General features: G+C 39.0%; 1 protein-coding gene across 7 annotated transcripts in view; it reads left to right on the forward strand.

Moving 5' to 3' along the window:
• KIFAP3 (kinesin associated protein 3) overlaps positions 1–13,224 on the forward strand; it is a 67,922-nt gene that overhangs the window by 11,910 nt on the left and 42,788 nt on the right. For 6 of the 7 annotated variants that reach the window (XR_008438348.1, XM_053985075.1, XM_053985076.1 and 3 more), the window contains exon 10: positions 1,558–1,720. The exons of the other annotated variant lie outside the window; for it this stretch is intronic. Coding sequence is in view for 5 of the 6 variants with exons in the window: in XM_053985075.1 (XP_053841050.1) it covers positions 1,558–1,720 (163 nt within the window). In the remaining variant the exon portion in view is untranslated. The remainder of the gene's footprint in view (positions 1–1,557; positions 1,721–13,224) is intronic. 7 annotated transcript variants of the gene reach the window in all.

Genomic DNA, 13,224 nt, shown 5'->3' on the forward strand with positions numbered 1-13,224 from the left:
ATTGTAGCATAATTTGTTTTGTGACTTCAAACTCTAGCCAAGTACCTCCTTTGCTGATACTTTAATAGATGCTTGACTTCACCTTTGTGCCTCTATTACAATTTATTAGATGAAAATTATACATTTTTTCCATTCAAGAGGTAGTGTGAGATCAATGGTGTACAGAGATTGTGAGATGAAAAGGTCTTTGCATGCATGTGCACTGAACACTGCAGACAAGAAGTATCTCCCTTATTTATATATGGGGCTTGGTTAGGAAAATAAGAATTAGCTCTCCAGCCCACTGATTTGCTGGCACACTTTTCCCATTGCATCTGCTCTAGTGAAAGACAGATGAAGCAAAGTTGTTGAATCAGTTTTATCTCAGAGTGTTCTGATGGTTTTGCAAATGTTGCTGTGCTTCAGGTCACCTGAGCATTCCTTACTGATAATAAAGATGATGCTTTTTTCTCCATGGTATTATTAAGGAAAGCTACTGGTGAAGGAAAAGTTGTTCTGATATTTGTATTGGGCAGTAATACAAAACTGTCAAAGGCAAAATGAACCAAGATTAGTTGTGCAGGACCTGATTCTAAGTACAACGGAATAATCCATATGTATTTATAGAACATTCTTTCCTTGGCTGTTCCAGGGCCATTTGAAATTCAAAGCAGTGAGGTAGAAGTTCTTGCTATCTGATTGTTTCTGATCAAAGCTGTCCAGGCAGTGGTTTGATTATTGCACTGTGCTGTGTGGGGAGAGCTGTAGTTTCTTTTCTTAGTGTTCATTCAGTGTCTATTTATAACCAGACTAGTAATGTACATGGAGAAGTCTGAAGAATGCCAAGTAATTTTATGTGCCTCCTTCTGGCCAAAGAAGGATCTGGGAAACAAAAGGATGAATGCATTTAAGAGGTTGTGTCAAATAAAAGCACAGAAATGTTGCTTAAAACATGATAAAAACTTTCTGAAGTCTTGCCAGTTCAGATGTGTTTTCTGGCTGGTAAAGTGAACATGATCTCAGGAACTGATACTACTACTCAGTTTCTGGATTCCACTTTTTAATTTGAAAGTGATACATGTTTCAAGATGGCTTTCGTGCTTTTATTAAATTGACACGTAGGATGGCATGCCTCTTCTGAGAGCACATGCACACTTCTGGCTAGGGGTTCGTTTGAAATTCGTAATGAAAGGTCTCAAATTCTTTTTGGATGCCAATTTTCTGTCTTTCTTGGTTGGGTCTGTCTTTGACTCTACTGGCAGTTGCTGCAGGATTGCATGTGTTAAAGTTTAAATAAGTTTGCTCACCCCACTCTAGTTTTGCAGGTGATGTCTTTACCACATTCCTGCAGTATTCCAGCTGTGAGGAATGTTTCCAAGACATATGAAATTGTTGGTTCAAAACCTTTTTTAATAAATGTTTCCCAGTAAGCCAATCTAGAAGACTTCAACCACAAAGGCATAAGTGAAACTACTTCAGATGAAACTGCATTCAGTCACTGTTATGGCTACAAATTGGATATTGAAGCCAGAGTAAGTTTGAATGGATTATGGTTTTGGTTTTTTCCTTGAAATACAGGTTGAAATGGATATTGTTGAAAAACTTGTGAAAATGGTACCATGTGAACATGAAGACCTGCTGAATATCACTCTTCGACTCTTACTGAATCTCTCCTTTGACACAGGCCTGAGAAGTAAAATGGTCCATGTTGGTTTGCTTCCCAAACTCACTGCACTCCTGGGTATGTCTTCTTTTGGTCTAACACAGACACTTCAGTGAAGCTGTTTGCATCATGATATGATGTACCTGAAAGTTGCTGTGTCACTTCTGTCTTTGCCACTTCCTCACTGCTCCCAGCTTCTCGGCATTCACATCATCTTGTCACACACAGGTTTCCAGTAGATTTACTTCTAGGGCCTCTAAAACTGTAGAATAAATCTTCCAGTCTTTAAAAATTACTTCAGTAGGTACCTGAAAGCCATGTGAGCTGACACATGAATGATGTTTGTAATTCTGGGGGAGCACCTAGAAAAAATAGCCAGCAACTTCACAGAGCCTAGCTAATGTAGGTACAGACTAATTATATAAATATTTGTTAATTTTTAATGAAGCTTGGTATATGCTTGCTCTTGTAACTTGTCTAGATAGACCAGAAATCTCCCAATTTTGTTAGTTTTCAATCTAGGCAGTACTGATTTCTAGACTTTCAGTTTGGCAGTCTTGTGTTAAGATCATGTAAGTACATCAGTTACAAGTGAAACATCTTGTTGTCTCTAGGGGAAAGCCATGGAAACAATAAGGAGTTTGGAAAAAGCAGAGGATTGTTCTATTTGATCACTGCTGTATGCTGGAGTTCTGAGGAGGGTCTTCTATTGCTTTTTGTGTGTTCTTTGGCTGATACTACCTGGAGGCTGCTCTGGTAGATACACTACAGGTTTAGCAGCTTTTGGCTCTAAAGGTTGCTGAGCGGGAATAGAGGATCTTGTCTGTGTGAATCACTGATGCCAGACATTGCTAAGTCTTCTGAAATCTGTTGGCTTTGGGATGCGCTAAATCCAGTGCAGAGGGTGGATCCAGGTCCTGGCTGGAGCAAGGGCAATGCAGTGGTGAATCTCAGCTTTCGCCTCTAGCTGTGAAGTCTCTTAGGGTTGTTTGTCTCCTTAATTCTACTTCAACCTCAACACAGCCTTATTGCTGTTTAGTGAACACCATGAAAACTTAGAGTGCTTGGAAGCCTTAATCCTGTTGGTGATTATTGTATAACAGCTATCTGGTACAGCCTGAAATGCCTCACATCCTTTTATACTTTGTCCCACAACCATGTTTGCACTGGTCTGAGCTAAGACAATGAAAATTGGCTTTTGAAAGCCCACTCCTTTATCTTTTTATCCTCAAGACAATGTTACTTGGTAACATTGAACTGAGAAATGAGTAAATCTTTCCTCTTGTTTGAGAGAGGATCTGGTTAGTTAGTTTGGTTCAGCTTGGGTAGTAAGCTTCTTGGAGCAGGAACTTGTCCCTTTTGTTCATACAGCAGGTAATGCTGTGGTCTGAGGGGGGCTTCTGAGGATCTGAAGCCCAGGCAATGGCATGACACAAATCACTGCTCCTAGAAATTCTCCATTTAATATTAGAGTTAGACTGAACCCAACAGTTAAATATCTCCTTTCTAATGTCTGTTTGTAACATGGAGAGGAGAATTGCTTTTCAAATGCCATTCTCTTAGAGTTGTAACTAGGACTGTGTGAAGGCTGTTTATCTCAGAAGAGCTGGTTGCTGAAATAGGAGTCTGTTTCTCAAGTGGCTGTTAGGATAATTAAGGCAAGTCCTGCTGGTACTTCCAGAATATTCAGTGTGTTTCTTTTCTCATCTAGGATGTATTCAACCATTCTTTCTCTTTTTTTTTAATTGTAATTTTTCATAGAGGCATGTGCTGTTTGTTCTTGCTTCTCCCTGTAGAATTGGTTGATACTTACTTTTGATGCGCTAAAAATCTAGGTAGAAATATTTCCTATTACTTGCTTCTTTAAGCCATCACTGTGCTTTGTGAGGTTTTTCTTGGTATGATGATTCAAACAATTCTCAAATGCATCACTTGTCATATCCTGTCTGAGAGAAATCTGCAATCTGAATAATAAAACAGCCTTGTGCCAGATGCCCCATTTATACAGGTTATTTGGGTATTAAACACACATTGTTCAAGTCAGTACCTTTCCCTTTACATTTGCAGGTCATCTCCAAGTGCTAACACAGCATAACAGCTGTTGACAAGTCCTTGTACAACTCTTAATTCCAGAGGTCAAGTGTGCTGACTCAACCTCCTGAAATTTAGCATTTATGCATGCTGGGCCTGTGAGTCTTTAGCACTGGGTTTGAGATGGGCACAAATAAAGTGTAATAGGTGTTTAAGGGGAGAGCTGAGATTGCAAAGAATTAAAGGATTTGTTTGACAGTGGTTTAAGGCTGAGCATGGAGGTGAATGCAGTCTGCAGTTCTGGAAGATGCACTATTTTCCCAAAGGACACTTAATTGCTTGGGAGCAGGAAGGCTTTAAATGGACATAGAGGCTGAAGCAGTGAGGATGAACTGGCTCCAATTGAGCTCTCAGGAAAGGAATAAGTATGCCATGGATGTAATGGAGAAGGACCATCTTTCTTTCCATCACACTCCAGAGTGTTGAGGCTGCTGTTGAAAGCATGGACATGAGAAATTCTGCTTAAGTCTTGGTTTCCATTTTAATTAGCTTTTTATTTTTAATAGTGCCAATGCCTGCTTCCCCATGTAGCTGTGCCAGTCAGCACCACTTGCTTCTCTTCACAAATCTCAAGTATTGTATATGACAAAGCTCCTCTTGCTCCCTGCAGGCACCCAAATTAATCAACCACAGCTGATTTTTGTTATGCTGTGACTCTCAAAGAGCTGTGTGCAGCTGAGTGAAGTTTGGCTTCAGACTTGAGATCTGAAGCTGGAGCAGAGCTGTGGAGGCCTGTAAGATACAGTCTGCTGTACTCAGCTTTTTCCATACATAGGGTGGTTGAGGAGCTATGAAAAGAGATTTTGTTGCTTTGTGTGACTTCCATCCTTTAAGAAGACCTTTTAAATGTTGACTCACCAGGACCCTGCAGAGAATGATTTTTGTACTGTGGCTTTGTTTTAATACTTAACAATTCTGTTTAGAGCAATCTTTCCTTTCTGTGCCAATATATGTGAAGTGTCAATTCAGTTGCCTAAGGTTCACCAAGTGGTTTAAACTAGATGTTTGCCTGAAATGTAGAAAACACAAGTTTAGTGTCTTCCAGTCATCCCCTTGGAAAGAGAGACCAAAGCAGCCTGCTACACACTACTCTGTGGAGGTTTGGTTCACTCTTAGAGTGCTCTCATTGTGCTTTGCATGGCAGAATTCAAGGGAAGTGGAGCACAGGAGTGACTTGCTCCAATTATAGTAGAGTTTGGAAAGGGGGGGAAACATAGAGCTGAACGTAAAAACAGGATACAAATCTGTTTTCTTGCTTCCTGGAAATGCTCTTCCACTGTTGGACATAAGGAATATGTTACCCTTTTTCATAATTCTTCCCCTGAATGTGTAATTGGCTTCTAAAGTAAATGCCCTGGCAGCAAACAGAAGAAAACATTCAAGGAAAAATAAAACCCCCTTACTTTTTGTTTGGACCAAATCCATTTTGGTTTTCAGTTAAGAGGCCAAATTGAATACAAAATTTTTAGTACAGCTCTCTTAAATATAGGCACAGCTTGTGATGCATAGTCTTCTAATAAGGGTGCTATTTTATGCTGCCTCTGAGTTGTTTCTTAGCCTTTGTGAAGTGAGACAAATAGTTCCCCATTTGCCATGAGAACAGCAGGCAGTTTGTACAGCAGAGCCAGCTGAGTGCTGCTGTGGGGGTTAAGGCAGCCTTAAAACCTCATGGTGGAGCTGTGTTCACAAGCAGTTCCTGGCAGCATCCCTGCATGGTGGGCAGTGCTGGCATTTCTGGTCCCTCCCATCAGTGAGGTATCCCTCTCCAAGGATGCAAATTACGGGGAATGTTGCAAAAGCTGTTACAGTGGGAAGGAACTGTGTTGCTGATCAGAATAAAAGGAGTAGGTCTGACTCTGTGGGGAACAAATTTTGATGATGTATGTGTTCATATCCCAGAGCTGCTGGACAGTTCTTAGGTGTACTCAATACATATTGTCTTGAAATGCTATTTTCTTTTAATTCACTCCCCAGTGCAAGCCATGCTGAAAGAGTAAAACCCCATTATGCTTGGAAGCCAGATTTAAGTGTCTCTTCTGTTGCTTGTAGTTGCTATCTGCTTTTAAAAATTGAAGATTAAACACAGATACTGGTGAGCTGAAAAGTGGGTGGGTCACAAAACAGGACTGGTTGCAAATCAGGCCCAAAGGGAGCCTGGAATACAGAAGGGTTGTGCATACAGCTGTGAATGTGCCACACAGTGCCAAGGTAGTCAATCTCAAATAGATTTTAGGTGGTGAGGAACATTCTGGGTTGTATTTTCCAGCACAGGTTACAGTGGCTGAAAGCACTTTGGCTTTGTGGATTTGTGTTTCAGCCAAGTGGATGAGGGTTTGTTATACAGCACTCTGAAATACAGTGTGGCCAGCCCCAGGTAACAACAGTATGGTTTTGCCAGTCACAGATTGTGCCCAGCCTCTCTGCCTTATTAATGTCAGCATCCTGGCATGATATTCTTAATTTCTTGGTGTTCTAAGATTTAGTATAAGCACAATGAGGGGCAGTAGCCACCTAATTTTAGATAAAAATTCACGGGCTGTGGAAAAACTCCAAAGTAAGTCAGGCCTCTGTCTTGTTCATTTAAGCTGGAGAAGCCAGAGCAGATAGTAGCAGTGACAATCACATTTAGTCCTCAGTGAATAGCCTGTCTTCACTGGATTCATTGATGGAATCTTTCCTGGGAGATTCTGTGATTCTAGATTTCTGTGCTGAAATTCCTCTGATATTTTTCCATTCTTTACAGGTTAGGTTTAATGAGCAATCAAAGAATTGCCAAACAGTTGTACGTTTGGCTTCTTAACAATCAAGGCTTGATATGGTATGCAGCCAAGCTGGATTATAAGGTGACTGCTGTTTAAAAAGCCAAGTAGTACTTTGCTCTCTAATTAACGGAGTGCTGTGGGTTTTTAATGCTCTATTCCTTTTATGAAAGCTTCTTTTAAGAAGGCTTAAAGTAGATGTGCTCTCTTTATGAGTTCACTTGGCCTTTTTGTAATGAACTTATTATGGAGCTTCACACATCTGTTGAAAAACGGAGCTTCTTATAGGCTACTGCAATGTTTTTTCTGACTTTAATAGGCCTCGTTTATCCTATAAAGAAACATACATTTTCTTACCTGATCAAGTGAGCAAACAATAAGGGTCAGATGTGGCAAAGACCCTAACAAAAAGCACATGTCCAGCCATCAGGGTGAGGTAAAGTCATATCGGGATTGCTTGAAGTTATTAATGGCAGTAAAATTTATGCTTCCTCCTGTTTTCCCAATTAAATTGAGAAACTTTTTTTTTTCCTAAGGTGGTTCTGCAGCAGCTGGTTCCAATACTACTTGTGTGAATATTGCCTGGGGTGTCTCCATTCCTTTATAGTAAAGGCTGGCTGAAGCACATTAAGTAACAGTTCAACTACAGGGACCAGTCTGTTGGAAAGCAGCAATTATTAAGGGATTTATTTTAATGGTATTTTTTTTATCATTTGTGGTGAGTATGGCCAAGGCTTAAAAAAAAACCAAACCCTCAACAACAAACAAAATGAGCCCCGACACAAAAAACCCCACAAACCAAAATCATCTCTTAACATAAATTTTCAAAATCCTTATTAGAAGTGTACATAGACCTAAGCATGTCTGAGTGGTATAAGGAGAGGTGGGTGCACAATGTGTCTTAGAACTCAGAACTTAAATTTAGATACTCTGAATGTGGATATAGACAGCAAACTTCAAAGAAAAAATGACTTCTTCTTTTGAGAAATACAGAACTGAATGTAGAGACTCATCACTATCAGGTGAGTGAAAGCTCCTTGCTGTGGTGTGCTAGTCACAAGTGCACGTGTGAATTTACCTGTGTTACTGGCTTTTTTAGTAAAGAGGGTAACTTTAGTGGAATATAAGAAACTAACTTCATGTGTGTTGACTGAAAATAAAAATGCTCATGGCAGCAGCAAGGACAGGAGTGGAGAGATGGCAGCAATCTAAAGATGAGGGAGCTGAGTTGTTGGAAATGCTTTGAACTCACAAATGGAAAGGATCCCCTGAATGAGTTTCTATTCTATTCCACATTTCTATTGTGGAGCTTACAAGATGTGACTGATTAATTTGATGCTTTTAATGGTTTCTTAACTTATTGCAAGAGCAAATTAATATTTAACAGTAAAAAGTAAATCTAATCTTCTGCTGAACTGTTGACATCTAAAAACTTTACAGAGCTTAACTTGGATGCCTGAAGCATGACAGGACACAAACAACTAGTTCTGGTTTCTTGGAAAAATCTCCATAATGAAGGGGTGGGGCACTTTTGTTAATCTTCCTGATCTGTGGTAACATCATCATAAGCAGGGTCAGGGTGGAAGAGAGGAGCTCCTTTCCCACAGCTGTTGTGAAGGCTGCAGGCAGAGGAGCGGCCTCAAAGCACCACATGGAACAATTCTGCTGCTGGAGTAGTCCTAGAGCTGCTGAGGATTTTACAAGTTCAGATGTAAGGGAGAAGGTTACACTCTGCTTTCCTTCAAGACATGTGGAAGCATCTTAACTCACAAGTTTGTTCCTTACTTAAGAGTTTCTCAAATGATTGTTGCAGTTCAGGAGACCAACTGTAGATTCCCCATGTCTGCAGTTGCTGAGGTGAGAAATGCCTTGTCAGTTGATAATATCCTCTTCAAATCCTTTTAAATGGGTGCTTGAAGAATATGGAGTTCATTTCTTCCTACCTGGAAGACTGAAAAGCTCAACCAATATTTAAGTCCACTTTTTGGGCTTAGTAGAATTGAACCTCAGCTTTGTATTTCAGCATCTTCAAGACTGGTAAAACCAGTTTCCATTTCACAATGGTGAATCATCCCTTTCTCAAGGCAAGAGAACCTGTCCGGCCTTGGGTTTGTTCCTCCTCCAAGCATGTTGGAATCCAGCTGTGCACCATCCATTCAGAGGAGCACAGAAAACCTCCACCTATTTCCTTTCCCACTGAATGCCAAACTAGATTAGAAGGGTGTGTTTAGATCCAAGAAGTCTCAATATTTTCTAGTAATTTTAATTGGAGCAGTTGATGTACTGTAATGAAATCATAGTGCAGATAGGGCAAACATTATGCATGTCCATTTCCATTATGCATTACATTTCCATTTAATCTATGTAGCGTGGTGGAGACTTCTAGAAGAAGATCTTTGCTTAGAATTTTTTCCACTTACTTTGGAAGTGTGTGTTTCCTTAGTTTGAATCAGACTAAGAACCTGTTTGATTTCCAGTTTCTGGTAATAACCACAGTCATTAACTCTTTTTTCTATCTCTTGCTTTCTTTCTTGGTCATAGCCTCACCCAAAACATAATACTTCAGTGGAGAAAAGAGAAGCAGCTTTACCTTCTTCTTTCAGGGATGATCCTATTGCCTCTTGATTTCTCCCTGACCTGATTTTTTAGTTGATTTCTTTCTGCTTTGTGAGGTATATGGGATATTGAAACTAATCAGCTTCCAGTTTCTGTGTGAAGTCAGGGGTTCAAGTATGATTGGTTATAGCCCATCCTAAGGACAAAAACTGGGTATGTCTTGCCTCAAAAAAGGACACACCTAATTACAGCAGTGTGTTAACAACCAGTCTTTCTGAGTGGCAGTGCTACACTGAGGTGGCTACTGAATGTTTCTCAGTCTATCTTGCATAGAATTCCAGGCAAAGAAATGGAGCCTGAGGTTCCAGACATGCAGCTTTGTTTTTTTTCTTGTGCTGCAACATTAAATAATTCAAATTAGTCCATTTTTAGTCCTTTAGGATTCATCACTAAAGTTCTTTCTTTGTTTCCTGGGGAAAAAAAAAAATTGTAATCAGGTTTCAGATGCGGCATGTACTGAGTTCTTTGGGTGAAGGGAAAAAAAACCCCAAAAAACCTAAACCCCAAACCCAACCATGGCAACACTGAGGTTTTAAATTAGGCTTATGGTATGAAGCCAGTTTTAAATAACATAAAGGTGGCACAGGAGGGGTTATTAGTATGTAATTACTATCATAATGTTTTATTTACAATGTCTAGTCTCCTTGAGTCTAAGCAGATTTGAAAATTCATTCAGTTTCTCTTGATAAAATAAACTGATATAGCCAATATGATTTATATTTACATATGTAAATCAAACCAATATGTGTCTAAAGCACACATGGACTAACTCAGTCCAACTGTTTCAGAGCTGGTTGTGAGGAATGATACGGGATAGAGGTAAGTGGAGATACCTTTCTATCAATTTTTCCCTAAAACCACTGAGAATTATGATACATCTGAATAAACTCTTGATTAATCTGTTTTCTGACATTAGGGTGAGACACCACATAGGTCTGATATTCAGTTTGTGGCATTCCTTATAATCTAGATGTCTTACTTGCCCAATTCTGCAGCAGATCACGTTAGGGTGTTAGAGTTTGAAACTGAAATAAGGATTCACTCTGCTTTTTTAACAGGTATTTATCTTCATTTGTGTTCTGGTTTTGATTTAGTGTTAATGTTTTGCACATGGGTGTGATAGGGCATATTTCATATCTAACGTGGAGACATTGATTATTCCATTAGAAGTGATGGCTGCTGGATTTACTGATAGTGTTCTATTTGAATAATTTAGTCCATAATTTATATTCTCCTTTTTACTTTAGCATTTGAAAGCTGAATACTGCTGCTGAGACTGGCAATTCAGTCTTACAGCTTTAGGGTTTCTCTTTTTGTCATGGAGCTAATGGAGGATTTTTTATTTTAAGCTCATAAAGTCAACCAAAATGCAGGACTTGATCTTGTGATCAAGAAATCATGTTTTTTTTTCTTTAGCTTCTGCTATTAATACTATTTAGACCTTTAACCATAGTAAGAACTAAACATGGAATTCAGGCATTGGTCCCCAGAACTGGCACATGGCTTCTTATTAATGTTCAAAGGCTAAAAATCTGAAGCCATTTTGAACTCAGAACCCATCATGTATTTATTTCCCTCTCTAATTTGCAGAAAACTAGTTGTGAAAACAGCCCCAGGGACCTGATATTTTTCCATCCCATCTGCTCCAGCTGAACTACAGCTGCAAAAAAAAAAAAAAAATCTTAAGTATTGTTTCTATAAACTGTTGAGTGTATTTTATAACACAGTAATTCCCACAAAATCAGTAACTGCAGTTAATGACTGGTTTGTTAAGGCATTAACTGCACTCAGCTGGGAATGACCAATTTCTCAGGAATGGCTGTATAAGAACTAAGGCTAATTCAGTTACACTTTCAAATAATTATTTGGTTAATTAATGGTAGATTCTTGTGGAAATCCTATCAAAGTGCTTGTGACCCCCATGTTTCATATCCAATGAGTTCATTATGGTTTGTGTTTTATTATAAATACCAGAAGAATCCATAATGACTAGGCCATTATTTTCCAGGGCTGCCCTTACTGCTTTAGGCCATTTGGCTATTCCACCTTCAGTCATAAAAAGCTTGATGCTCAAAACTTACCAGCATATGTAGGCCACAGTTTTCTGGCAACCCACCAAAACTTTGGTGATTTTTTGAACACGTTTGGCAGAGTTCTGTTTTTGGGGTTTTTTTTTTTTCCTCTTGCTTTTTCTAGTTAGGGCAATAATTGATCCTTACTCTACCCAGTCATAAGGAAGTCTTCCTTGCAATGTCTATTTTTTCACATGTGGCCTTCAGCAGTGGTCAAAAATAGCAGAAAGGTATCACTTGGGTGCTTTGGAAAGCTGTTTTCCAGCCAGGTGCTGGGCAGGGTTTGAAATTTTTATAGCCAAGTCTTTATGCAATGCTTGACTCAGGGATAATTAATTAGCATTCAGATGAGTAGACAATAATTAGAAAAAGGAAGCTTGGTACTGACATATTCAAGTAATAGTCAGCAGCTGCCAGTTGATATTTTTGGAAGTGAAGTACCAATGTAAAAGGATGGGAATTGGCTTAGTAGGTTTTTTAGAGTCTCTCACTTCTTCCCTTTTTGTGTAACCTTCAGCCTGCAGGTGATGCTTTGAGTTTAAAATGCTTTAGCTGCTGTGTCTATCCTCTTCCTAATCTTCAACCAACTCCTTCTACCTGGTCTCCAGCAGGCTGTGTGCTTCCCAAGTGAGCATGAGATGAACAGTTGTGTTAAGTCATGTGCTTAGGAACAACCACCTCCTCTTGATTTTCCTGCAGTGTTTCACTCTTTGGATCAGGAGTTGTTACTGTTGTGCGTGAGAACTGACAAAATCACAAGGTTCTGCTTTTCCTTCACCAAAGTGCATCCATAGGGAAATAGAACAGTGAAACTTGCAGACATCAGCCTGAAATCTCTTCCTTTCTAGGAAATTAAAATGAAATTAAATTTCAAACACATACACCATTAAATACTTAAAAGATGGGTTAGTGGGAGACTGTTTACCTACAGCTTTTGTTCTGTAGTTTACTTTTATCATCAAGTTAGTAGAATTCACTTGGTTTATTCACAGTTGAAAAGTACTTCCTTGCTGAGGCTGTGCAATGGTTGTTTGTGACTTAAATACTTTTAAACCCTTCTCTATTCCCCCTAGTGACAATAGGACAGGGCAGTTCAGAGAAAATTGGTCAGGTAACTGCACAGCAAGGAGGAATTGAAATTCAGTTCTTCTGTTGGAAACTGTTGCTGTCTTTGCCTTTTGTGTGTCATGAAATCTACTTTATGGAATGCACTTTTGGAGAATGATTTAAGTGCTGGTCATTAGAAAGCAACTCTTTAGGAGTTCATTCAAATAAAATAAGTTTATTTGGATTTCACATATTCTTCTCACTTTAGGTTGATTATCTGGGTATTTTTGATTATTTTTGGTTTGAAATTATTTTAGTTTTGAAATTGAGGTAGTGCTGTCATTTAGCACTGACACCCAAGAAGATGTTCAGGCATCAGAAAGGTTATTGTGGCCAGCTAGACCTTTGAAAAAAAAGGGGTTAGAAAATCATGCAGAGTTTCCTCTAAGAAAGAAAACAGGAGGCCTTTACTGTTGTATCAGCCTATTATGATTGAAAATAAGCCACTAATATTGCCAAGTACCAGGAAGCTGCTGAGCTTACCAAATGTAAGTGTACCTTCACTGATGCTTTATATTAGCACAAATGAAACTTGTAAAAATAAGGAGGAATTAAAAATCCACAAAGGATAGAGGTTAAACAGTAACATTTAGCATCATTCTTGTTAATGGTCTGGGCAGTTCATATGTGCTGAAGGTCTGGTCAAACTTCATTCCAGTTTTTCTTGTTGGTGTTTTGGGGAGTTTTTCTCTCTTTTATACTGGCTTGCCTTCACACAGAGTTTCCTGCATTATGCAGCTAGGTGTAATTGTAAATTGAGTCTTGTGTTTAAGTACTAAATACAGGCATGGCGTGTTAAGAGCAGTGTAAACAGATTTTTTTTTTTCCTTAGACCCACGAAATTTGGAGGAATAATTTCTTCTGTGTACTTCTAAATTTTTGCAGGAGTAACCTTTACCTGTATGTGTGGGAATTTTTTCCCATGAAATTATTGTTT

The sequence above is a fragment of the Vidua macroura genome, chromosome 9 (assembly GCF_024509145.1).
Source record: "Vidua macroura isolate BioBank_ID:100142 chromosome 9, ASM2450914v1, whole genome shotgun sequence".
In the NCBI taxonomy this organism is placed as follows: Eukaryota; Metazoa; Chordata; class Aves; order Passeriformes; family Viduidae; genus Vidua; species Vidua macroura.